Source organism: Molossus molossus, unplaced genomic scaffold (genome assembly GCF_014108415.1).
Source record: "Molossus molossus isolate mMolMol1 unplaced genomic scaffold, mMolMol1.p scaffold_m16_p_5, whole genome shotgun sequence".
Lineage (NCBI taxonomy): Eukaryota > Metazoa > Chordata > Mammalia > Chiroptera > Molossidae > Molossus > Molossus molossus.
In genome coordinates this window covers 65,088,043-65,115,012 of record NW_023425388.1, presented here as the reverse complement: position 1 = coordinate 65,115,012, position 26,970 = coordinate 65,088,043, and the positions used below count along the sequence as shown (strand labels likewise).

The window sequence follows — 26,970 nt, the reverse complement described above, 5'->3', positions numbered from 1 at the left end:
AAATTTTTTAAAAGAACGCATAAAAAATAGATACTCTATAAAAAGGGTGGAGTTGAGAGACACTGTCTACTGTGAGTTTCATCATTTATACACTGCTTATGGATGTTCACGATGCTTGTTAATATACTAAAGGTTCTGAGAAGACCTGAAGCAAAGACAACTATTTCATTTTGTATTAATCGAAAGTCTGAAATTATTCGACCATAAAACTCTTTACTGTATAATACTTACTAACATCCTGAATAAAGGCCATAGAAAGCACTGAGAGAAATACTGTCCTAAATTATTAAGAAAAAAATCCATACAAGAGACTTCACTTTCCAGTACTGTGGATCACCAGGACTCTAAGAAACCCTGGCCTGTCCTCCCCAGCTCTATAAACACATTCTCTGAGGCACTGCTGGTCTCAATCAGCAAAAGAGAGATCTCCAGGGACACCTATAGCCACCACCAAAACAAGTGAGAGCTACCGGCCTCTAACAGGAGGAGTTACTAGACAGTCAGAACCCAAAGCAGAAATTCATGGGATGTGGAACTAGAAAAATAAGGAACTAGGGTCAAAGTAAGAACAGTCAGAGCAGCACAGTCAGAGTGACAGGGAGCCAGACTGGGTCCTTAGGCAGTAGGAAGGAGCCGGGTTGTCACGGGAATGAAGTCCTATAGCCAAAAGGTTGAGGGGATGTATATCTTTAGAATAGCAACAGGAGAAGCTGATTCTCAGACTCCTTTTCTAAACTAAAACTCTCAAGGAAGGCTAATGTGGTCCTTGGACAGTGCTGTTTGACAACAGCAGGGACAAGAGGAAAATATAGAGGAAAGCTTCCCCAAGTTAGGCCAGCAGGGTTCCACAGTTCAAATCTTACACGAAATCACAAAAAGTATGAAAAATACAAGAGCAAAAAAATATGGATGAAATTCAGCAGAATCAACAAATGACAGATTTAGATTCTAAGAACCGCAAATATGAAATCATCAGAAGAGTACACAGGGCATGGTTATGAGTGAACTGTTTACAAAACTAAAAAAGAGATAACTACAAAGTAAAAGAGCAGGAAAACAGAGTGTGAATATATCAATGACCACAATAAACTTGTAAAGTTTTAAAAAGTGGTAAGTTTGAAAAATAAATGAACAAGCTATATTCTGTTTATAAAACACAGTTAAAGTATAGGACCCAGAGGTTTAAAATAAATAGAAAAAAGATATAGGAGGCAAATATTAATCAAAAGAAAGTTGATACTGCCATATTCATTCCAGAAAACAGTGTAAGAATAAAAAATATTAGTGGTAGAGCTGGTCACAACATAAAAACAGAAGTTTTAATTCACCAGGAAGATAAATCAATTTAAAATATGTACACATCTAATAAAGTGTTCTCAATAGATAGTTAACATTGACTGAAATACATGTAAAATTAGATATAGAAAATTTAAACAATCTTGACTTAACAGACATTTATGAGATTCTGCATCCAGAGTTAGAATATACATTCTTATATATACAGAGAACCTTTACACCACAGTTCCAATCACAAAGCACAAGCTGTGTTCAAACGTTCAGCCTTCTTGTCCACAAAAGTAGAAGCAGTCCTGTGGCACGTGTTACACATACTCCCACAACTTGGCCAGCCTACATGGCTTAGAGAAGCCGAGTTTGAAATACTCAGTGTCTGTTCAAGAGCTGCTAATTCTCCCTAGTTGGTTTGCTCAGTGGTTAGAGCGTCTGCCTGTGGCTCAAAGAGTCACGGGTTCGATTCCCAGTGAAGGGCACAAACCTCAGTTGTAGGTTCAGACCCCAGCCCCTGTCAGGGTCATGCAGGAGGCAACCAATTGATGTGTCTCTTTCACATCAATGTTTCTTTCTTTCTCCCTTCCTCCCTCCCACTCTATCTGGGGAAAAAAAAAAAAAAAAAAAAAACAATGGAAAAAGTATCCTCAGGTGAGGATTAAAAAAAAAGCTGCTAATTAACATCACTTAAGCAAGTCAGTCAGGTCTTGTATTATTCTATCCAATGATACTGGGGAGAACATTACTATTAGCACAGAGGGCTTGTGTTAGCAGTAATAATAATAATAATAATCAACTAACAGAAATGAACACCTACTCTGGCAGACATTGCACTGTTCCTTCTCATTTAATACACATAATAATTATAAGAACCAGATTCAGAGAGTTTCAGTAGCTTGCCCAAAGCCCCACACTGGTAAGTGACAAAGTCCAGATTCAAACCCTGGTCTATGTGAATTCATCAGTCTGCTGTTTCTAGTATTTATTAATCAGGCAATAAATTCATGGTTTATATCTTCTCATAATTAAGCCAACTTTCCCACTTCATCATCTCTGCCATAAGCATATATTATGCTCTGTAAAGTCAAGACACTCAGTGTGGACCAGCAGACTGCACAATAAATCCATGCTGTTTGTTATGAGGGGTAAAAAAAGATTCACATGAATATCTTATGCTGAAAAAACATCTGTTAATAGCTCTAAAAAGAAAACTGTTCACTTTTTCAAATCCATGAAAGATATATTCTAAATGTGAGTAAAAATCATTTGATAAAGTTCAAATATAAAAGCAATAAATAAATAAAACATCACTAATTCTGTTCATTACCATAGAGCCTGAGGTTAGCAAACTATGGCCAAACTAGGGGCAGATGCCTATTTTGGAAATAAAGTTTCATTGGAACACTCTTTTTCACCTCTATGCATGCTTTGTGCTACGATGGCAGAGTTGAATATTTATGATTGAGACTGTCTGGGCAGCAAAGCCAAAATATTTACTATCTGGCCTTTAACAGAAAAGTTTGTTGACCCCTGTACTAGGCAATCCAACCATAGGGTTTATGTAAAAAGTGTAATTTATTCTCCTATAATAAAAAGTGGCTAAATATGTCATTATCACCAGTCTGTAGTAACATAAAAATGCCAGAAGCTGCTTTACCGTGAAGGTTTTCCTTCTTCAACAAAGAATTGAGTTGGTTCATAGAGTTGAAGATGAGAATGGCCTCTACAGATGCTCTGTATCGCCCAGAATGTTCAGTGCTGATGTTCAGTCCCAGGCTTTGAATTCCTTGGCCAGTCTCTATCCCTTCCAGGAGTGGAAGCTCATGAGGAAGAAAACTGGTAACTAGGCTGTGAAGAGTCGGCTCCTTAGAATCTGGATCTAGTAACCAGCATGCCACCTGAAAGGATAGCAATCAGGATGTTTTCTTTATTTTTTCAGACATTTCTGCACCCTTAAATTAAAAGGGGGGAAGAGAAAGCTCACTTTCACTGAACTCATTCAGTGGCCTTCCCAGGAGAGGAGGAAAAAAAGGCTAATTATACCAGGCCTCATTTTGTTACCAATAAGAGCAACAGCCTTCAAAGAAGGAAAATGTAACTTTTTCATTACTGCAATGCTCCTGCTGACCTTATTCTAAAGTAGACTTAAAACCAAGTGCCTCTCAGCTAACTGAAACCATGTTTCTGAAAAAGCAGATGGACTCTTTTCCACTAAGGCTGATGGACGTGGACATTGGCTAAGCTACTGTAATCAAGAGGGGCCTATAGAGTTTCTGGTTCATTTAATTCTTTCAGCATAAGAAGTGAGACTTAAATTTTTTATCATTAAAAGTTTATATCCAGAGTTTTAGAAGCCTCTGGCTTTCCCTTCAGGATGAGGGCCTATTACCATGACCATCCAACTCCAAGTGGTTGCTATTTTTAGCTTCCCAGTAAGACTAAAAGGCCTGTAGTTGTTAACACTAGATTCAGCAGATCAAAACTGGATTTGGAATAAGAAAATCTAAGCCCTGTTCATAATTCTGACAATTACTATATACCTCAGTTAATTCTTTTGTAGGTTAAGAATGTAGTTTTATAGGGGGAGGGTGAAATATTGTGAATTATGAAAAATATATAAATATCATCTTTGTCTCCATTCTCTGTATCTAGCACAGAGTTTCCAATACCCTTAGACTTTCCTAAGCAGTAGGAAATGTAAAGGTGTCTTTTGTTAGGTCAATAAAGCGACTTTTGGAATGCCCTTAATTCACTTAAGCATGGAGGTTGGAAGGGGCTGGAGACTGAATTGATCACTAAGGAGCGATGATTCAATCAATCATGCCTATGTAACGAACCCTCCTTAAAAATACAAAAGGAGAGGGTTTGGAGAGCTTCTGGGTTGGCAAACGCAGAGAGATGCTGACGGAGGGCATGGCAGCTCCTTCCCACATACCTGCCATCTCTTCATCTGAGTCTTGATATGTATCCTTTAATATCTTTTGTAATAAACTGGTAATCTACTGAGTAAATTGGTTTCCTGAGTTCTGTGAGCTGCTCTAGTAAATTAATTAGACCAACGGAGGGGTGGTGTGAACATCTGCTTTAGGTCAGAAGAAGAGATAAACAACCTGGGCTTGTGGCCGGACTCTGAAGGGGTGGCAGGGAATCTTGTGGGACTGAGCCCTTAACCTGTGGGATCTGACACTACTGTCAGAATTGAGTGGAACTGTAGGACACACAACTGGTACCCAAAAAATTGTTGGAGGTGTGGGGAAACCTTGCCCCACCACATTAGAAATTGGTGACCTGAACCCTTTTAGGGGGTACTGAATAAGATAATCTATTGTAAAAGTTGAGAAATATTTCTTATAAAAGTGAGATTTTTAAAAATTACTAGTTTATCTTACATCAAAAGTGTTTTAAGCCCTGGCCAGTGTGACTAAGTGGTTAGAAGACTGGCCCAAGTACCAAAAGATTTCAGGTTCAATTCCTGGTCAAGGGCACATACTTGGGTTTCAGGTTCAATTTCTGGCCCTGGTTGAGGCATGTGCAAGAGGTGACCAATCAATGTGTCTCTCTCACTGATGTTCCTTCCCCCCCCCCCCCCGCTTTCCTTTTCCCTCTCCCTCCCTCTCTTCTCTTCTAAGAATTAATGAAAAATATACTCAGGTGAGGATTAACTTAAAAAAAAAAAAAAGTGTTCTAATTTACAAAACCAATTATGAAATATTTCGAGTTTATGCAAAAAGTGCTATATAAATCTGTGATGCTACTGTGGTTTTAATAAGCTCATATTATTCATATTCTCATTTTGGATTATGAAACATCAAAATTATATGACAACCTTTTATATCCAATAGAGATCAGTTTAGAAACTACATGGCATTTGGAGGTGGAAGGAGGTAGAAAAGGTAAGGGGACATAAATTGTGACAAAATGAGACTTGAATTGGGGTGGTGAAGGTATAATACAATAAACAGATGATGTCTTATACAACTGTACTTCTGAAACCTATATAATTTTATTCACCAATGTCACCCCAATAAGTTCAATAGGAAAAAAAAAAACTACATGGTATTTATCACATGTAAACCAAGCCTGGCTTGAAGTATAGAAAAGAATAGTATCTTCAGTTTATCTGATACTGCCTTTGAAAATATTTGCCAAAAAAGCTAAAGAACCTAAAAATTATTGCATTATTAATTATATTGATAATTACAACCAAGTACAGTAAGTACTCACTAAATATTGTCCATAGGTTCTGCAACTTTAAGCAAAATGACAATAACAAAATCAATTTTACCATAGGCGAATCAATATAAACAAGTTATATTCCTACAATGTTGAATGATAGCTGTTATTTGAGGAATGCTGTAGTATCATATCTCAACTCAAAATTAATATTTCACAAGTCTCAGGTATTCACTATCCACCATGGGAAATAATATCTCATAGGGCTATGATATTATAAGTAAATGTCTTCCAAAAATGCATCATAGTGTTAAGTGTTTATTACAATAACATAAGTTACCCTTTCCTTAAAAACTCAGAGTCGCCCTGGCCGGTTTGGCTCAGTGGTCCGGAGAGACCTGGGTTCGGTTCCCGCTGGGGCACGTACCTCGGTTGCAGTTTGCCCCCGGCCCTGGTCGGTCATGCGGGTGGCAGCCACTCGATGTGTTCCTTTCACGTCGATGTTTCTCTCTCTCTCTCTCTGTTCCTCTCTCTCCCTCCCACTCTACCTGAACAAAAACTGGAAAAATGTTGTCAGGTGAGGATAAAAAAAAAAAACTCAGAGTCATCACTATAAAGAGTATACCATACTTTGCTATTACATAGGAAAGTTCTCAAAGGGCTAGTAAGATGATTTGTCCCCATGCTAAATGGCCCCTAACTACTATCCTTTTGGACATGTTACAACTACACACTTCTATTTTCGGCCTCTATTCTCATGGATATTTGAAATATCCTGCTATCCTATCTAAATCTGACAATTCTCCTTTCATTTCTAATTTAGGATAAGACAGAAAACTTAGAACATACTACCAAAATAAAATTTTAACATATCACTGAGGAAAGATATGAACTTTAGTACTTGGAATTTGTGATATCTCTGTTTTTATGTACGCTGAGGCATTTGGTGCATACTATTCTGTTCTAGGTGGATGAGTTTACTGAATAAAGGAGTAACTACTCTATAAAACTGAAGCTGCATAGTTGGAGGTAAATAAATACCAAGTATTTTTAAATTAACGCCTTTTTGGACTCAGCCCATCTGCTTTACAGATGTCCCGAATAAAACTGTATTCCTGCATCAAAAAATAAAATAAAATAAAATAACACTAAACATTTAAAATTTTTTAAGTGTGTAAAAATTAAATAAGACATGGAACCTTAGGATCTTCATAACTTTGTTCCAGGAAAATGCCGCAAGAAAGAAGAAGAATCTTATAGCTCTGGATGAAGTCATAAATGATAACAGAACGTTCTTTATCAGATTCCTTTGGAAAGCAGGATTTAAGGTGCCACATTCTGTCTTTCACAGTCAGGTTTGGATCCAGAGGAGGTGGGACCAAACTGGCACTAATTTCTTAAAAGAAAAAAAAAAAGTCTTAAGGCAATAATCACATGCATTCACATATAATGCAAAGACTAAAAAAAGACTCCAAGTTAGTTCCATGTAACCAATAATTCAGCATGACCTTACCAAGGTCATGTTGGCTATGTAGATCAAGTGCTTCATAATCTAAAAATTACGGTTTAGCCTGGCCAGAGGGGCTCGGTTAGTTGGGCATCATCCTGTGCACCATGGGTGGCCAGTTAGTGTCCCAGTCAGAAAACATACTTGGGTTGCGGGTTCAATCTCCAGTCTGGGTAGGAGCGGAAGGCAACCAATAGATGTTTCTCTTTCTCTCTCTTTCTCTCCCCCTTCCTCTCTCTATGCATGTCCTTAGGTAAGGATTGAAAATAAGTAAATAAATAAATAATAATTACAGTTTAGACAGTGTGATTTATAATTATTTATTTAGGTGGGAGAAAATTCTAAATATCAAGATTTCTAAAAAGAAATTTACATTTCTCAGAATGAGGAGTTAAAGACCAAAAAAGGTCATTTGAAATGAATTTTAAAGGAACTCCTTTTAGAGGAAAACTAAGTAGGAATGTATAATGTTACATCTTTAAAAATAGTAGTTCAAGTAACTATTCAACCTAACATATTTTCCTGCAAAACAACTGAAAATATTTCATGCTTACTCAGGAACAAACATTATATGGCATTCTTTAAAATGTTTCCTTATTAATTTAGCTCCTGTCTAGAACCAATCAATCAGCTAAGTATTCAACAACCATAATCACAAGGTATTTCTAGATCATATCCTCTCAATTCCAAAGATTTCTACAAGGCTGTGTGATTCAACCACTGTAGATGTCTTGCTCAGCACTACCTCTAGATGAGCTCCAGACCCAGTCAAAAGGAGGAAAGAAGTCTTAAAAGAGACTGCTATGATCCTGTCTTCAAAAGCAAACCCTCAAGGTGGCTAGGGAGTCCCTGATGCTCCATTACCCCCAAGAAGAAAACACAGATTTAATAGTCCCATGTGCCAAGCTAAGGGGAGTAAGGATGGTGTTTCTTAAAACATTCATTCTAGTTAATATATGAAATTTTTTAATCCTAAAATAAATTCTAGGTAAATATCAGGAAATTATTCTCAACAAACAAGTCACTATCTCACTGAGGCTATATTAAAATTATATGGTGACTTGCCAACTGGTGATTACATACCAGGATGCTTTTGTTCCTTCTGCAATGAAATATAATAGGCATCTCTTCCACCCCAGCATACTGCCAGTCCAACCACCAAGATGTCATCACTGCCTTTAACAGGAAATCCATCATGTCTAACAGGAGTTTCCTGAGGGGAGCTAACTAAGTAAATCAAAAGCAAAATAGTTTTACAAAAGAATCTCTTAAAATAAAACCATTAAACTGAATGTTAAAACAATGATAATAAAATATATATATTTGACAGGCAAAATCTCTAGGTTCCTAAAGCATTCTTTGGAGAGGTGTATATAAAATCTTTGTAGGCTTACTATAACTTATTAAGTTATTATTAAGATAACTGTCACTGTAAAAATCTATCAGATTTCTAAAATAGATCATAATAATGACTAAAATGAGTATTACCTAAATTTTTTAAAAGCTGTATTTTGAATTTCTCAACTGAAACAGAAATACAGACCACTTACTTACACACTACAAACATTCTGTAGCCAACTCAGCAATTCTTAACACTAAGAAACTCCAGAAAAATCAATTGTCTTACTTCTTAGTGAAGAGTTAGGTCTGATTTAATATTTGGAGTCAACATTTTTTCTAAAATAATGCATCTCCAATTTTACAATGACATAGGTTATTTACAATTATATCCCCAATACTTGGAAAATAACTGGTGCATATTTGTTAAATGTAAGTAAACGTTTTTATCCCTCTAACCTTTAGCACAGAAAATGTGCTAAATTTTATGTGTTAAATGAAAAATAGTCATTATGTACTAGTCAACACTGAAAGTACATAAAACTTGACATTAATACATGTGCTCCATGGACTGAAGGTCAAATAAGTACTCAAAACTTTATGAACAAATTCATTCATAAACAGAAATTTAAGAAATCTGATCAAATGTTTGATTTCCACAACAGGTTGTCAAGCTGAATACAGCTATTCCCCATGATACAGAACCTTACTTTCATGAAGTAAAACAGGAATATACCGGGCATTATTTGACCAAACAATTCAATATTCTCAAAATCGGGAAGAGCTCAGTGAGGCTTTGGGATCGTGACTATCAGTGGAGGTACCAGTTCTACTTGAATGTAGCTAATGTACACTGTGAAAAATATAGTGCCTATCTGTTTGTCCTTTTGTGATTATATAAATAAGGACATTATAATTTAATAGAAAATAATTCATGAGCACTGATGATAAATAAAAAACCATATTATATACACCATTAAGCTATGATAAAAGTGATACATATTAAAAATGTTAACTTTTACACACTTATATTCTAATATTTCTATACATTATATAACAATAATATATAATGTACTTTTTATATATATAAATATATATATGCAATTTTTAAAAGAAAAATGTGGTATTTAATGGAAAAGCTTAGCACGCACAAGAACTAGGCATGGCCTGGAGTTAAAGCAGCAGGGACCTCAATGAAGCCACACAAAGTGAAGAGGATGAAGAAGGCAACCATCAAACAGAAGAGCCCCATGGCCTCAGAAGGGGCACTGCCCAGAGGGCATAGGAGAAAGAGCTGCTGTTTGAGAGATGAGCATCCCTAATGATCAAGCTACCAAACACTGTTCCAATATACACTCCTGAATCAGCCACACCAATTGTGGTGGCCCTAGCAGCAATAAGCTTGACCACTATGTCAACGTCCCAGGAGACAACACTGATCTGGAACTCCAAACAGGTCACCTATGGTTGGGAGCTGCTATAGGAAGGCAGTTTAAATTAGATCTCTGGCCTATTTGGAAGGAGGCAGACAAAGGTCTAACTGTCCAGGCACAAGAGTGGATCAGAGTCAGAGGAATAAGTAGTGCCTTGAAGGTCTGCATTTTTTTCAGTCTCCTAGCTTGAGCTCTTGGTCTCAGGGCTCAGCTCTACCACCCACATATCCTGAGGTCAAATATCTCTTATGCCAGAGGGCAACTATTATTAATCTAATTGTGCTGAACAATAAGGTTGTTCTACATGTAAACCCACATAAGAGAAACTTATTAAACTTTGAATAAATTTATGACAATATCCAATATTGAAAAATCTCGTCCACTATTTTACATGTAAATGTGAAAAATATATTTTTAATTCTTACCTTGCTTAAACCTACCACCAATAGTAGCACTTGTAGATGTCAAATTACTGATCTTTTCGCAAGCCAGTGAGATAGAAAATCGCTTTTTACACTGCCACTCCTTAATAAATGTTTGAAAGAGAGTTTGGTCACTTGCTACATCAATTATGGCCAAGCTTTCTGCACTGCACGAGACTGGAGTTAACTGGGATCCATCCTGTGACAACTGCAATGAAAAACTTGTGTCTCTATTAGGACTGGCGTCTTTTACATCATTTCTACTCTCTGGATTTAAATCATGGTTTTTAATATCTGAAGGTGAGCCAAATGAGTATTTCTCACCAAGTTGTAAAACATTACTAGTTTTCTGAAGTTTTACAGAAGATGTTCCAAGAATACCTGGAAATGACAGTTTAGAAGCGGATGCTGGAATGGGTGTAGGAGGAATGAGTCCATTATCATCAACTATACCACTCTCTTTACAAGGCAAGAGTGATGGGGTGTCACCACGAATGGCATTGTTGTCTAGTGCCTCAAACTTGCTTTTTACGTCAATATTAGGAGAGAATGAAATGCCCTGCACTTGATTGGGCTCCAAATTTGAAATCACTTCTTGTTTTTCATTTAACTCTGTATGTTTTCCTTTCACACTAGATGAGTTTATAGTGGTTAATTTTAGCTCTTCGTTTTCTAGAGGACTAGATACTTTATCTAAAATCCTTTGCAGTCCTGGACTTAAATCAAATGATGCTCCTGACCATATAAATGAAGTATTTTGCCTAGTCTCAGTTAATTTGGATTTTTGAGACTTTTCATCTTTATCTCCTCCAGCTACTTCCTTTTGGGGATAATCATTGCCAACTGAATCACTTAGTTCTAATACCCCAAAAGATACTACAGTATTATGTTTATCTTGGACAGAAAATATATCTGCATTGTCCAAAGCTTCAACCATCTGAGCAGAATCCACTTCTGAAAACAGAATAGATTCGTCACTGAAACAAGTCACCTGCTGCTGACTATCTTGATTCTCAACCATATTTAATCTAACTGGGCTCTCTGGTTGTAAATGCAGAGAATCACTGAAATGGTCTGATGTTACTTCAGAAAGAAGGGGTTCTTTTGCTCTTAGATCAGGTGGCTGTTCTTTAACTAGGCAGTCTTCACTGAAACTGTCAAAAAGTAAACAATCACTCAAATTCAAACTTGTTTCAGGAACTGGCTGACATTCTACTTCTATATCAGTGGGGATTCTCTTTTGAGGAACCAGAGATATACCTGGTTTCAGAGCTTCTTGTATTTGATAAGCTTCAAGAAAACTATTTAATTGAGAATCAGTAACAGAAAGTTCATTTCCTTTAAAACAAGAACTATTTTCCTTCAATAATATTGGAGAATGAAAAAGTGGGCTTTCTGGAGTCAGGGTATCAACCCCATGTGAACCAGTGCTTTGTTTCATAGTATCTACAGTCTTAGGTTCCAAATGATCTATATTTATCACTCCTGGAGAATGCTGCTCACCAGGAAAGGTAACGTGAATCTCATTCTGAACAGAGCTCGAATTCTGTTTGTCCAGGCTCTTCTGCTTTCTATCTGTTGCCAGGTTGGTGTCCTTTGCTCCTTGTTTGGCATTTTCAGTTGCCATTTGTTGTATAATTTTCTCTGACTGAGTATCCAGGTAGAAACTATCTTCAAAATCACAAAGAACTGATCCTAAGTCAGAAACACAATTATTTTTAGGTTTTTTTGCTGCATAAGCATCTGTTTTTTCTTGTATTCTAGAGGTATTTAGAAAATTCTCTTGCTGGCCTCCTAATTTACCAAATGCTCCAGTTGGTAGATGTACCCCATTGGGTACCTCAGTGCTGCTTATATGATCTCCAGATACCTGAAGATTATTTGATTCCTTTTCCTCAGCATTAAACTTTATACTTTTACATTTGATAATAGCATTTGAGTCCCCATTCATATAACTACTGACTATATCACAAGGCATTTGCTTCTCTAGTATTCTTTTCTGTTTGGTATAAGTGTTTGTCTGTTTATCACACTGCTTCTCTAGACACTGGTTAACTGGGTTGGTATCACAGTGTTTAACATAAACATTCTGGTTTTTTGAATCATTTTGTATCAGCATTTTGTCTATTTTTTCTGATTCAACAACAGCTAATCCTCTTCCATTTTCACTAACCACACTAGTAACTTGACCAGTTTCTTTTTTACTCTGGGATCCTGTGATAAAATGTTCCACAAGAATATCATTAGTTGTTTTGTTCCTTGAACAACTTTGTTCTGTCTGTGGTGAGAATGATGCTTTGTTATGTTTTCCCTCGCCACATAAAGATGCACGTTTAGAAAATGGCTCTGGATTTTTAAACTCCATATTCTTCTCATCTGAGGTAAATGTATCTTCACAATGAACAAGATTAGACTTCACAGGGCTACTGTCTCTGGATCGTTTCAGATGCTTACTATGTTTCCAAGATTGAAAGGTTGTAGTCATCTTTTCTGAACTGAAATGCAAAGCTGCTTCTTTTGTTTTCTCATATGAGGCAGTCTGAACAACTTTCTTAGTGCTTCTTTTTCTCCCATTCAAAGAGGTTTCTAGCTTCTCTTTACTTATATTCAAATAAGCCCGTTTTCTTGCTCTGGAAATTGAATGTACCCGATGTTCTTGATTCTCCTTCTGAAACTGACAGTAAAAGGAGTCTGTATGCTCTGTACCTTCATCTAAATCTTGCACTGCATTTGGTGACTCCATAACAGACAAATCACTAAATACTGTGTTACTGTTTTTCTTTGATGTTAATCTTTCACAAGAACTCTTAGTTTGGAGCGTAAATGTATGCTCCTTTACTTCTGACTCACTGCTGGCCAATGAGTGTGTATCAGAATTTAAAAGGGAATGTGGATTCCACTGCACTCCCATTTCAGCTAAGTCCTGCTGTAGAATTATTTTGGCTTCTTCCACTATAAAGGCTGCTGCTTCCCTTTCAGTTAAACCTTTTTTGCCAGTCACCCAAATAGTTCGCATATTCCGACGTTCTTCAACTGCTTCCTCTTCTTCATCCACTGCCCTTCGGGCACTAGGTAGAAGACAGGAAAAGAAATAAATTAATGCATTGACTCATTCATACAAGAAATATTTATTAAGCATCAGCTTCTCTACCAATGGAAGAAACAGTAATGAACAAGAGGAATATATATCTGCTCTCATAGAGCTTACATTCTAGTTGGGGAAATCATAAAACAACACCAGAAAGGGATGGGTGCTACTGCAATTTTTAAACAGGATAATAAGGGAAGGCCTCACGAAGACAGATCTTTAAATAATAACCTAAAAAAGGTGAGTAGCATAAAACTTTCACTGCAAACAAATCCTCGCATACAATATGAACTCTGGAAAAAATATTTGAAGGGACTGTAGAGTAACCAAAAAAAAGTAAAAAGCAGAAAAAGGTTGAGATTGGAAGAAAAAAATGGCAGTAATTAAATTGCCAAACTTTCCACCCGGAGGTAGGCTCCAGTCAGTGCCATGAAGGGTAACTTGCATAAAAACCTGAAGTTTTAATTCAATAAGACAACAGAAATTAATTAGAAGTATAAAAATGATAAAGAAAAAGTAAAATATCTCCATTTTCAAATTATATGGCTATACCTAGAAATTCTACAGAATCAATGATAAAATTCAAACAATAAAAGAATTCAGAAAATAACAAAAATCAATTAATAATCATGTAGAAGATCATAGACATGACCTATCAATTAAAATACAGATTAAATAGAAATAAATTTAACAAGAAATGTACAAAACTCTTATAAGGAAAACTTTAAAATTCCTGAAAAGCTATATTAGAAAATCTTTTTAAAACTCCTCAAAATCACAAAGATATCAAATATAAAGATATTATCTATCCGTGGATGGGTTGACTCAACATTCTTAAGATATCAGATCCAAGTTAAATTTCAACCCAACCCCCCAAAATATCAACAGAAACTTAAAATTTTCTATGGGCAAACATGCAAAAATAGGCAGGAAAATATTGAAAAACTATGAGGAGGAGGTTGCCCTACCAGACATTAAAACATACCATAGCCCTGGCTGGTTTGGCTCAGTAGTTAGAGTGTCTCCCTGAGGACCAAAGGGTCTGGGGTTTAATTCCTGTCAAGAGCATGTACCTGGTTCCATCCCCAGCCCTGGTCAGGGTCATGTGGGAGACAACCAATCGATGTGTCGCTCTCATATTAATGTTTCTTTCTCGATCTCCTTCCCTACCTCCTTTCCACACTATCTAAAAATTAATGGAAAAATATCCTCAGGTGAGGAGTAACAGCAACAACAAAAAATACTATAAAGGCTTTTAATTAAGAGCATAGTACTTGCTCATGAATTGACAAAAAGATAGTAAACAGAATAAAAAGTCCAGAAATAGACCTAATTACATACGAACATTTAGTATACAATGAAGGTGGCATCTCAAGTCATTGGGACTAAGATAAATATTTTTATAAATGGGAAGATGATAAAAATTAAATACAGACTTCACACTACACACAAGAATAAACTCTAAATGCATCAGGACTCTAAACGCAAACTTAAAATACTATAAGAAAATGTGTGAATTCCTCTTTAATCTCAGTATACAGAAAACCTTTCCAGCTATCACAATTCAGAAGCAAAAAAAAAAAAAGATAAAAATAAATAAATCAATAAATAATAAAAATTCTGTATGGGGAAACAATGTAATAAAAGCCAAAAAAAACCTAGTTGGTGTGGCTCAGTGGTTGAGTATCAACTCATGCACCAAGAGGTTGCCGGTTCGATTCCTGATCAGGGCACATACCCAGGTTGTGGGCCCAATCCCCAATGAGAAGCATGCAGGAGGCGGCCAATCAATGTTCTTTCTCATGGATGTTTCTATCTTTCTCTCTCCCTCTCCCTTCCTCTCTTTCTAAAATCAATAAAGAAAAAGTATTTTTTTTAAAAGCCAAAAGACAACTGATAAATTTTGAGAAAATACTTGCAATATACATACCAAATAAAGGGTTAAGAACTCTAATCAATTTAAAAAGAAAAGATTTTAAAAAGATAGGAAAAAGCCCTAGCCGCTTTCGCTCAGCAGTTAAAGAGTCAGCACACAGACCAAAGAGTCACTTGTTCAATTCCCAGTCAAGGGCACGTACCTCTGTTGAAGGTTCAATCTCCATCCCTGGTGGGGGGTTCATGTGGGAGGCAACTAATCGATGTGTCTCACTCATATCAATGTCTCTCTCTCTCTCTCACTATCTCTCTCCTTCCCTCCCTCCTACTCTACCTAAAAAATATCAATGAAAATATCCTCAGGTGAGGATTTTAAAAAAGAGAGAAAAAAGACCAAAATCTGCAAGAAATATAAGGAAAAGATATAACCAGATAACCTACAAAGATATAAAAAAAAAAAAAAAAACAGTGATCCTGAAACATAAAAAGATATTCACCAACACCCATAATTACATTAAAACCATATTGAGAGACAATTTCTCATCTATCAGACTGGTAAAATGGAACTCTAACAATGGATTCTGTTGGTGATGTGGGGTACTAGGGTTGTGAGAATACAACTTGGTAGAGCCTTGCGCATGGAAATAGAGTCTAATAAAGCTGCATATGTACTCATTTTTGGAAATCCCATGTGTAGGAATTAACTCTAAAGAAACATCACCAACAATATGAAAATGCACATGCACAAGAGAACTCACTGCAGACTGCTGGTAATGGCAAACTGTCTGAGACCATCTGAATGTTAGCTGGGTTATCTGACTCTTACACACCAATTGCTAAAAGGAAAGGATGGCTGGGTACCAGTTTCTCCTGAGAAAATTGATATCAACACAATACTATATCTAAACTACACACCTTATCAAACTTTACCAATTCTCCTACTTCCTTTTTCTAATCCAATCGAAAATAAGGGGCTGCATTTAATTGTCAAGTCCTTTTTATCCTCCTTAATTACAAATAGCTCCTCAGTCTTTCTTTTTCATGACCCTGATTTTTACTTTATTGATTTCATAGAGGAAGGAAGAGGGAGAGAGAGATAGAAACATCAATGAGAGAGAACATTGACTGGCTGCCTCCTGCATGCCCTCCATCAGGGATGGGGCCCACAACCTGGGCATGTGCCCTGACCAGGAGTTGAACCACGACCTCTTGGTGCATGGGTGGATGCTCAACCACTGAGCCACACCAGATGGGCATGACCTTGATATTTTTTAAAAGTACTAGCCAACCGCCCTGGCCGGTTTGGCTCAGCGGTTAGAGCATCGGCCTGCGGTCCCGAGAGACCCGGGTTCGGTTCCCGCTAAGGGCATGTACCTCGGTTGCAGTTTGTCCCCGGCTCTGGTCAGTCGTGCGGGTGGCAGCCACTCGATGTGTCCCTTCACGTCGATGTTTCTCTCTCTCTCTGTTCCTCTCTCCCCCTCCTACTCTACCTGAACAAAAAATGGAAAAATATCCTCGGGTGAGGATAAAAAAAAAAAAAAAAAAAAAAAAAAAGTACTAGCCAACTACTTTGTAGAATGTCTCTCAATTCAGGTTTATGTGGTGTTTCTTATGATTAAATTCATATTAGATATTTTTGAATAAGAGTACCTCAGGAGTAATGTGTCTTTCTCAGTGTCACATGAGAAGGCACATGATCTTGACTTGTCATCAGTAAAGTTCTGGGCTTTCAGAAGAGGCACAGCCATGGCAATAACAGCTTTAGCATAATATGAAGTCATTCTAAAATGTGTTAAAGCCCTGGCCAATTTGGCTCAGCGGTTAGAGCACTGGCCTGCAGTCCAGAGAGACCCTGGTTCGGTTCCTGCAAAGGGCACATACCTCTGTTGCAGTTTGTCCCCAGCCCTGGTTGGGTTGTGTGGGTGGCAGCCACTCGATGTGTCCCTTTCACGTCGATGTTTCTCTCTCTCTCTCTCTCTCTCTCCCTTTCTCTCCCTCCGACTCTATCTGAACAAAAAATGGAAAAATGTTCTCGGGTGAGGATAAAAGAATAAAAAAATGTGTTAAACTTTTCCCAACTAAATTTTTTTAAATGTGTGCTGCCTTCAGATGACCCCCTGGAAGGGTCAAGTATGATGTACGGTATATTGTTACCACAAAGATACTACTACACCTGAATATGTTTACTGCAGGAAACATATTCCTAAACGAGTATGCATATATCCAAAGATTATGTAAATATCAGAGACTCCAGAGGAGAACAAGACTTTTATAAGAAGGTTTTTTGTTTTTTTAATTTATTTATTTTTGTTACATGTTTCTTCTTTTTCCCCCACTGAGTCCCCCTTCCCCCTCCCTCCCCGCCCTCTCCCCAGCTTTGTTGTCCATGTCCATTGTTCATGCATACAGGCATATAAGTTCTGTGGTTTATCTCTCCCCCACCACCCCCTCTTCTGGGGATTGTCAGTCTGTACCCCACTTCCACATCTCTGGGGCTACCCCATTCCTCAAACTGTTATGTTCATTATATTCCACAAATAAGTGAGATCATATGATACTTGTCTTTCTCTGTTTGGCTTGTTTTGCTTAGGATGACACTTTCCAGGTCCCTCCATGTCGTCTCAAAGGATAAAAGATCTTTCTTTCTTACAGCTGCATAGTACTCCATTGTGTATATGTACCACAGCTTGTTTATCCATTCGTCTACTGATGAACATTTGGGCTGTTTCCAGATCTTAGCTATTGTAAATAGTGCTGCTATGAACATGGGGGTACATATATTCTTTCTGATTGGTGTTTCAGGTTTCTTGGGGTATATTCCTAGAAGTGGGATCACTGGGTCAAATGGAAGTTCAATTTTTAATTTTCTGAGGTAATACCATATTGTTTTCCATAGTGGCTGCACCAAGCTGCATTCCCACCAGCAGTGTACTAGAGTCCCTTTTCTCTGCACCCTCGCCAACACTTGTTGTTTGATGATTTGCTGATGGCAGCCACTCTGACAGGTGTGAAGTGATACCTCATTGTTGTTTTAATTTGCATCTCTCTGATGATTAGTGATGTTGAGCTTTTCTTCATATGTCTCTTAGCCATTTGTATATACTGTTTGGAGAGGTGTCTATTTAGGTCCTCTGCCCATTTTTTAATTGGGTTCTTTGTCTTCCTTTTGTTGAGTTGTATGAGCACTCTGTATATATTGAAAATCAACCCCTTATCTGATATATCATTGGCAATTATGCTCTCCCACACAGTGGATTGCATTTCCGTTTCGATAATTGTATCTTTTGCTGTGCAGAAGCTTTGAGTTTTATAGTCCCATGTGTTCATTTTCTCCTTTGTTTCTGTTGCCTTAGGTGATGTATCAGTGAAAATTTTGCTGCGTATGATGTCTGAAATTTTGTTGCCTACAGTTTCTTCTAGGATTTTTATGGATTCATGAGTCACATTTAAGTCTTTTATCCATTTTCAGTTTATTCTTGTGTAGGGTGTAAGTTGATGGTCTAGTTTCATTTGTCTGCATGTAGCTGTCCAATTTTCCCAACACCATTTATTAAAGAGTCTGTCCTTACTCCACTGTACGCTCTTGCCTCCTTTATCAAATATTAATTGAGCATATTGCCTGGGGTCCATTCTGGTTTCTCTGTTCTGTTCCACTGGTCTATATGCCTGTTCTTGTGCTAGTACCAGACTGTTTTGATTACAGTGGCTTTGTAGTATAAGCTGAAATCTGGAAATGTGATCCCTCCTACTTTGTTCTTCTTTTTCAAGATGGCTGTGGCTATTCGAGGTCTTTTTTGGTTCCATATGAACTTTTGTAATATTTGTTCTGGTTTTGTGAAGTATATCGTTGGTATTTTGATGGGGATTGCACTGAATCTATATATTGCTTTGGGTAGTATGGACATTTTAATGATGTTAATTCTTCCAATCCATGAACAAGGTACGTGCTTCCATTTTTTTATATCTTCCTCTATTTATATGAAAGTTTTAAAGCATGCTCCAAGTAGACTTCAGTCAGAGGCACAGACCAGAAGAACAACTGGTCTGGGATCACAGAAGTGGCCCCGGCCCTGGCCCTGGCCCCAAAATTCCACTGGGTATTGCCCAATGGGAGACTCTACAGTGCTTGCCCCCACCTGCGGGAGTTCTCTCTCTGAGTTACATTCTTAAGACTCCAGGCAATACCATCCTTCAGAATTTAGGCAGAGGTAGCTATGCCCTCACAGCCATGCTGGGTGCAGTGCATGCGGTACCAGGGTCCTGCAGGAGCCATATCCGGAGGTGGTAATGGAAGGTCAGAGCAGTCACCACACGAGGTGGCACTGGGGGGTTGCTCCTTTGACTATGTCCATCCCTTCCCATACCTATTACAAGTTTCAGAGCCTGAGTCAGGCCTAATCTGAGTGGGAGGGAAAAAACATTGCACTAGAAGTGAGACAGATGCTTTTATAAATTTAGAACAAATTTTTAATACCTGAAAATAGAACTGTTAGAATCTGTAAGTACCTAAACAGCAATAGGATCTGACTGAGGTTTCATGTAAGAGTGAGTTCAAACAATAGTGGTTGAGAAAATACTGAAGCTTGCCCTGGCCTGTGTGGTTCAGTTGGTTGAGTGTTATCCTGAGCACCAAAAGGTCGCTGGTTCAATTCCCAGTCAAGGCACAAATCCAGGTTGTGGGAGGCAACTGATCAATGTTTCTCTCTCATGTTGATGTTTCTCTCCCCTCCCCCCTTCCTCTCTCTCTATAATCAATAAAAGCAGATTTTTTAAAAAAGAAAATACTTAACCTATTCCTTGATTATGTGCTGAGTCCAGCCCATTCAATGAATTAGCATATGTACACAATAGTCAAGGAATCTTCTTCTCACAGTTGTTTTGAGGGACTAGTGCTCCAAAGAACATTTAAGAGGAATCCACTTTAAAGTGCTCTTGTCTAAAGAAAGTCTAAGATGAGCCCTGAATATATAGGGAAAATCTAAATCCATCCAAGCAGAAAACATTGGTAACTTACCTTTACTCGATCTTTCCAGGGGAAAATTATGATGCTTTTAGAAATGTCTCTTAATCATGAAATATTTTTAAAGTAAAAAAGTAAAAAGTAATCCTAAAGGGGGAAAAAGAAACCACCTTTTCTTCCATGTACACCAAATATGTCATGAAATTCTAAGAGAAAAACATTTTAATACAGTGTCAATTATTTACTAATTGATAAGGTTTTTCATTTAATAACCCTCTGCAGACAAGGGGACTCTCTTACCTTTTAAAAGGCACAGCGTTTTTCAGAACAGTCTCTAGCTCAGCAATATTTGCTCTGGCAAGATCTGCCACAGTAAGAAAGCCGGAAGCATAGAGGCATCTGGCTCGCTGGGCATTAAGTAAGGACACCCGGACAAGGTCACACAGCTCCCTCTGGATGCCAAATGTAAGACGCTTCTGAAACTGGGAAAGTAGTAGCTCCATGTTGTGCCAGCCCAGGCGGTTGGAAAATACTGTAATCATCCCTAGAATACACACAGAATATTTATTGAATTAAAAATTCTTTATAAATCAATTCTCAATTTCTTTAGATATACTTTTATTTCACTGTTTCCTTTTTTCCTAGAGAACTGTAAAGTTCAACAAGCCCAAGGTATAAGTTAACAGGAGAGTAGAAATATATTAAGGGCCTAGCTAATTGGCCAATAAATGTGCTAAACACATTAAATGTCATCTCATTCTCCTCCGGACCGCAGGCGGACGCTCTAACCGCTGAGCCAAACCGGCCAGGGCTCATTCTTAATCATGTACTTGACATTTGAAAAAAACAAGGCAGAGCATATAACAATACAAAAGACCTCACCCTAGTTCATCCCTCTCTTTCACTCTCTCTTCCCTACTTTATTTTTTTAATGAAGAGAGAACTCTTAAAAACAGGTAACAGGTTCTTTCCACCTAGAGGAAAACAAGAGAGTGGATTTAAATAGTCAAGTACTGCTCTGGCCAGTTTGGCTCAGCGGTTAGAGCGTCAGCCTGCGGTCCGGAGAGACCCGGGTTCGGTTCCCGCTAAGGGCACGTACTTTGGTTGCAGTTTGTCCCCGGCCTTGGTTGGTCGTGCGGGTGGCAGCCACTCGATGTGTCCCTCCACGTCGATGTTTCTCTCTCTCTCTCCCTTCCTCTCCCTCCCTCCCACTCTATCTGTACAAAAAAATGGAAAAAATATCCTCGGGTGAGGATTAAAAAACAAAAATAAATAAATAAATAAATAGTCAAGTACTGAGAAGACTTCAAAAAGTGAAGCTCCCATTGATATTTCCTTCAAAGAAAGGCTGCCCAGCTCAATTGCTAAACACTCTAGAAATAAAGAGGCCAGAGCAGCCAAGTGCCAAGTCATTCAGAAAATCACTTCCCTATGAGAACATTAACCCTAAAGGCAATCTGACATCTTTGATACCAGTGAGTTGAAGGGTGAGTCTTTCCCTTCTTAACCCCCCCCTCCTATCCCATCTTTCCTTCAGTGCTCTTTCATATATGCACACACCTTCACAATACACACACCCTCCAGCAGCGCAGGATTTCCTTCCCAATTACTTGGAAGGATTTCTTGGTAAAATCAGACCTATAATTTTCTGGTTTGCCTAGCTTATAGAACATGGGTTTAATTTTATCAAGCATAACTACTGTTTCCTTAGATAAGAGATAATTTACAACAGTCAGAGATAAGTCCAGAAATACCTCTCCATTTGCCATCCTCCTCAACAGCAAGTATTAACCAATAACTAGATAGAAAAGGGAGATGGTTGAGACCTTTGTGTCTGCTTCTTCTTGCAGCAGGCAAGAGGAACAATAAAGAAGAAAAAAGAAAAAAAGGGATGGTGATCAGGTTGCTAAGACACTGAAGGGGACACTAAGGTCCATACACTCAGCTAGCTGCCAGTCTTGTGGAGCAAGGCAACTGAGCCCAGAGGACCCATCGTTTTAGGTGTTCTGATGATGTTAGGGACTACACAAAATTATGGCTTGACATGATCCCCTGACTTTTAGAGAAGCCTACAATAAAATGGAATTGGTGGGGGGTAATCTTAACTTGACCTCAAACCACAGTTTTAAATAAATGTGGAAACGCTTGTTTAACCAACCTGCATAAACAGCAGCTGACTGTTGTAAAGATTGAATCTGCCCACGATTGCATCCGTATTTCCGATTAATCTCCTTTAAGGGAACTTCACTGATTAAATCTAATAACACAAGACTGGTAAAAAACCTGGAAAGTAAATCACCAAAAGTATGATAAGAGATTACTTACATCTACTATGAAGGGATAAAGTATGGTGCAAAACAAGAAAGAACCAAAAAGGCAAGAGAGAGTTTATACTTTGAGAAGATTTCTAATAAGATATAGGATTAGTGGACAAACACTGAGCTCAATGTTTATAAACTAAGTTCTGACATAGTATTATAGCATAGAACTTAATATCTGCATAACAGAAATATTTCCTCTGTGTTTCAATATTGCTAACTAATTTCAAGAAATAAGACTTGGGCCCAGCCAGTGTGGCTCAGTGGCTGAGCGTCGATCCATGCAATGGGAGGCTGCAGGTTCAATTCCCAGTCAGGGCACATGCCCGGGTTGTGGACCTGATCCCCAGTCGGGGGCATATAGGAGGCAGCCAGTCGATATTCTCTCTCATTGATGTTTCTATCTCTCCCTCTCCCTTTCTCTCTCTCTCTAATATCAATAAAGAAAAAAAAAGAAGAAAGAAAGACTTGATTCTTGTGATGGCACAAAAATGTAATACAATACTTGATACACAGTTATATGATCATCTAATCATAGTTCAGTAAAATGAGAGAATTTGAGTATAAACAACAGGTTTTATTTTAAAGGCAATAGTGCCACAAATAATCTAAATATATAAATCCTTACGAAATTTACACTAGACTATGTTGTAAATAATATACTAGAGACTAACACTTTAAGAAAAAAATAATTGTATTATATTTCAAAAAAGCTAAAAGCCTATGCAATTGCCCCAGCTGAATCTTTTAATTGGCTCTTCCCTACTGGTAATGAACCACTTCTAAGTCTATTAGGAGCATCCTTCCTTTCCTTAAAGCATCCTGATTCACATTTTCTTTAAGAGAAGAAAGTAATTAAATGTTCTATTATAAAAAGTCTTCATATATAATGGCTTCTAAACTACAAGTAGCAAGAAAGAAACTAATACATTTAAAAATTCAGTAAATTGCCCTGGCCAGTTTGGCTCAGCAGTTAGAGCATTGGCCCAAGGACCAAAGAGTCACGGGTTCAATTCCACTAAAGGGCACGTACCTTGGTTGCAGTTCTGTCCCTGGCCCCGGTCGGGGTCGTGCGAGAGGCAACCAATCAATGTGTCTCTCTCACATCGATGTTCCTCTCTCTTTCTCTCCCTCCCATTCTATCTGAAGATAAGTAAAAAAAAATATCCTTGATGAGGATTTCATAAATAAATAAAAATTCAGTAAATTGAAAATTTTTACTATATGTAACCAAAACGTTGATTTTAATGACAATGAAAGTGACTACAATAAACTAGACATCTACTGCATATCTAATACTGTGTTAAATACTAGGTAGTCCAGGCTCCTTGATATTTACCTTTTATGGATGGCCATTTGTCGGTGTTGTCTCTCAGTTCTGGCTACTACTTTTCCCTTCACACAGCGAGCCAAAAATCCTTCTTCAACTCCCACTAATTCTGCCACCCGTTTCATAGAAGTTGGCAACTTCTCCCATAAACAGAAAAATCTATACCAATCAATAGTAGTCCAGTCCTCAAACATAGGTGTAACCTAAAGGGAAGAAGCATCATTCATTAGCTAAAACTATTGCATTACAAAAGGAACAAGTAAATGTAAATGTCATATTAAAAACAGGAATGGAAGAGGTTCACCACTACTGACCTTACAGAAATAAAAAGGATTATAAGGAAATACTATGAACAATTAATACTAACAGATTAGATAGCCTAGATGAAATAGATAAATTCTTGAAAACACACAAACTTCCAAAATTGATTCAAGAAAAAAATAGAATGTCTGAATAGACCTATAACAAGTAAAGACACTGAATTAGTAATAAAAATTTTACTCCAAAGGAAAGCCCAGGCCAAATAGATTGACTTGTGAAATCTCCCAAATGTTTACATAAGAAGTAATAGCAGCCTGGCCAGTGTGGCTCAGTGGATTGAGCATAGTCCCATGGACTGAGAGGTCCCGGTTCGATTCCTGGTCAGGGCACATGTCCAGGTTTGGGGCTCAATCACCAATAAGGGGTGTGTAGGAGGCAGTCAATCGATGTTTCTCACATTGATGTTTCTATCTCTCCCTTCCTCTCTAAAAAAAATATCAGGAAAAACACATTAAAAAAAAAAAAAAAGAATTAACGGCACAAATTTTATTTCAGAAAACCAGAAGAGGGAATACTTCCTAACTCAAAACCACACAAAGTAAGGAAAAAGAGCTCCAGACCAATATATCTTCTGTATGTAAACAATCCTCAACAAAATATTAGTAAACCAAAACTAGCGATATATAAATAGTACTACACAACACAACCAAGTGGTATTTACCCATAAAATTCAAGATTAGCAAACTATCTGAAAATCAATGAATGAAATACACTATATATCAATAGAATAACGGACAAAAACTGCACGATGATCTCAATTGATGCAGAAAAAACATTTGACAAAATTTAACACCCTTTCATGATAAAAACATCTGACAAACTAGGGACAGAAGGAACTTCCTCAACCTGATAAAGGCCATCTGCAAAAAAAAACCCACAGCTAATCTCATATTGATGGTAAAAGACTGAACAAGACAAAGGTGTCTGTTCTCACCTTCGCTATTCCACATTTTATTGCAGATTCTAGCCCGGTCAATTAGGCAAGAAAAAAGAAATAAAAGATATCAGATTGTAAAGGAAGAAGTAAAATTATCTCCATTTGCAAATGACATGATTTTGTCTACAGAAAATCCTAAGAAATAGAGTAAAATACTATTAAAATTAATAAACAGGTTTAATAGGTTGTAAAATAATACCAAAAAATGTTTTCCTATATACTTTAATAAACAATCTAAAAAATGAAATTAAGAAAGCAATTTCATTTAATTGTATCATTAGTACCATCAAAAAGAATAAAATGTTTAGGAATAAGTTTAACAAAAGAAACAAAATTTGTACTCTGAAAACTATAAAAATTGTTGAAAGCAATTAAAAACCTAATTAAATGGAAAGATAGTCCATGTACACAAATATTATATTAATATTATTAAGATGACAATATTCCCCAAATTAACCTACAGATTCAGCACCATCCCTATAAAAATCCAATTGGCTTCCTTGCAGAAATTGACAAACTGAACCTAAAATTCATAAGGAAATACAAGGGACTCAGAATAGTAAAAAAAAATTTTCAAAAAATATAAATAAATACTGTTAGAGGGCTCATATTTCCTGATTTCAAATTTTACTACCCAGCTACAGTAACCAAAAGTATGGTGTTGGCATAAGCATACAAATAATGAAATAAAATTGAAAAGCCCAGAAGTAAACCCTTACATTTATGATGAATTTATTTCAACAAGTTCGGCAAGGCAATTAAATGGATTTTCAGCAAATGGTACTGGGACATCTGAATATGTCTAAGCAAGAAATTGAGTTAGATTCCTACCTTACAGCAGTCACAAAAACAAAAGTGGATTTAACCTCTAAGTGTAAGAGCTAAAACTATAAAACTCTTAGAAGAAAACATAAGAATAAATCTTTGTGACATTGAGTTACACAATGGATTCTTCGATATGACACCAAAAGAAAAATTTGATAAACTGATCATCAAAGTTTAAAAACTTTTGTGCTTCAAAATACATCATTAAAAATGTGAAAAGACAATCTACAGAATGGAAGAAAATATCTGCAAATCATATATCTAATAAGAGTTAAATCCAGAATATATAAACTCTTACAGCTCAATAATTTTTTAAAAATAACTAATATAAAAGTGGGCCAAGGATCTAAATAAATATTTTTCTAAGGATGATACTCAATTGGTCAATAAACACATGAAAAGATGCTCAACACTGATGAAATAGCCACTGATGAAATACAAATCCAAACTCTAATGAGGTTGTACTTTGCATCTATAAGAATACAGTCTAAAAGACAGATTAAAACAAGTATTAGAAAGGATGTGCAGGAATAGAGCCCTTGTATACTGCTGGTGGAAATGTAAAATTATGCAGCTGCTTTTAAGGAGTTTAGAAGCTCCTTAAAATGTTTAAAATGGAGTAACCATATGATCCAGCAATTCTACTCACACAGAAATACTCAATCAAGAGAGTGCAAACATATGCTCATACAAAAACCTGTACATGAATGTTCACAGCAGCATTATTCACAATAGCCAAAAAGTGAAAACACTCAAAATGTCCAGCAACTAATGAACGGATAAAGATGTAATATATCCACACAATGGAATATTATCCTGCAATATAAAAGACTTAAGAATCAATGCGTGCTATAACATGAATGAACTTTGAAAACATTATGCTAAGTGAAAGAAACCAGTTAAAAAAGACAACATATGATAATGAGAAGGAAAAATGGCGGCGGAGTGAACAGAGCTACACCGACCGTCTCCCAGAACCAAACTGGAATTACAACTATAACACAGACAAATCGACGGGAAAAACCAACAGAAAAGCAGCTTGCGAGGACCATACAACGAGGGACACTGACTCCATCCTGGTAGGACTGAGAAGGGACGAGACAGGGCTGGGAGCCCACGGTCGGCAGCTCGGCAGCGGCCTTAGCTAGGAGCAGCG

General features: G+C 37.2%; 1 protein-coding gene across 1 annotated transcript in view; it reads right to left on the bottom strand.

Moving 5' to 3' along the window:
• The window catches only part of POLQ (DNA polymerase theta), a 101,701-nt gene that overhangs the window by 31,972 nt on the left and 42,759 nt on the right, over window positions 1–26,970 (bottom strand). Inside the window, exons 13-19 of the mRNA XM_036242509.1 lie at window positions 23,741–23,934; window positions 22,242–22,366; window positions 20,384–20,627; window positions 10,164–13,228; window positions 8,051–8,194; window positions 6,660–6,856; window positions 2,945–3,185 (exon numbers count right to left, since the gene is read on the bottom strand). Coding sequence (XP_036098402.1) covers window positions 2,945–3,185; window positions 6,660–6,856; window positions 8,051–8,194; window positions 10,164–13,228; window positions 20,384–20,627; window positions 22,242–22,366; window positions 23,741–23,934 — 4,210 coding nt within the window. The remainder of the gene's footprint in view (window positions 1–2,944; window positions 3,186–6,659; window positions 6,857–8,050; window positions 8,195–10,163; window positions 13,229–20,383; window positions 20,628–22,241; window positions 22,367–23,740; window positions 23,935–26,970) is intronic.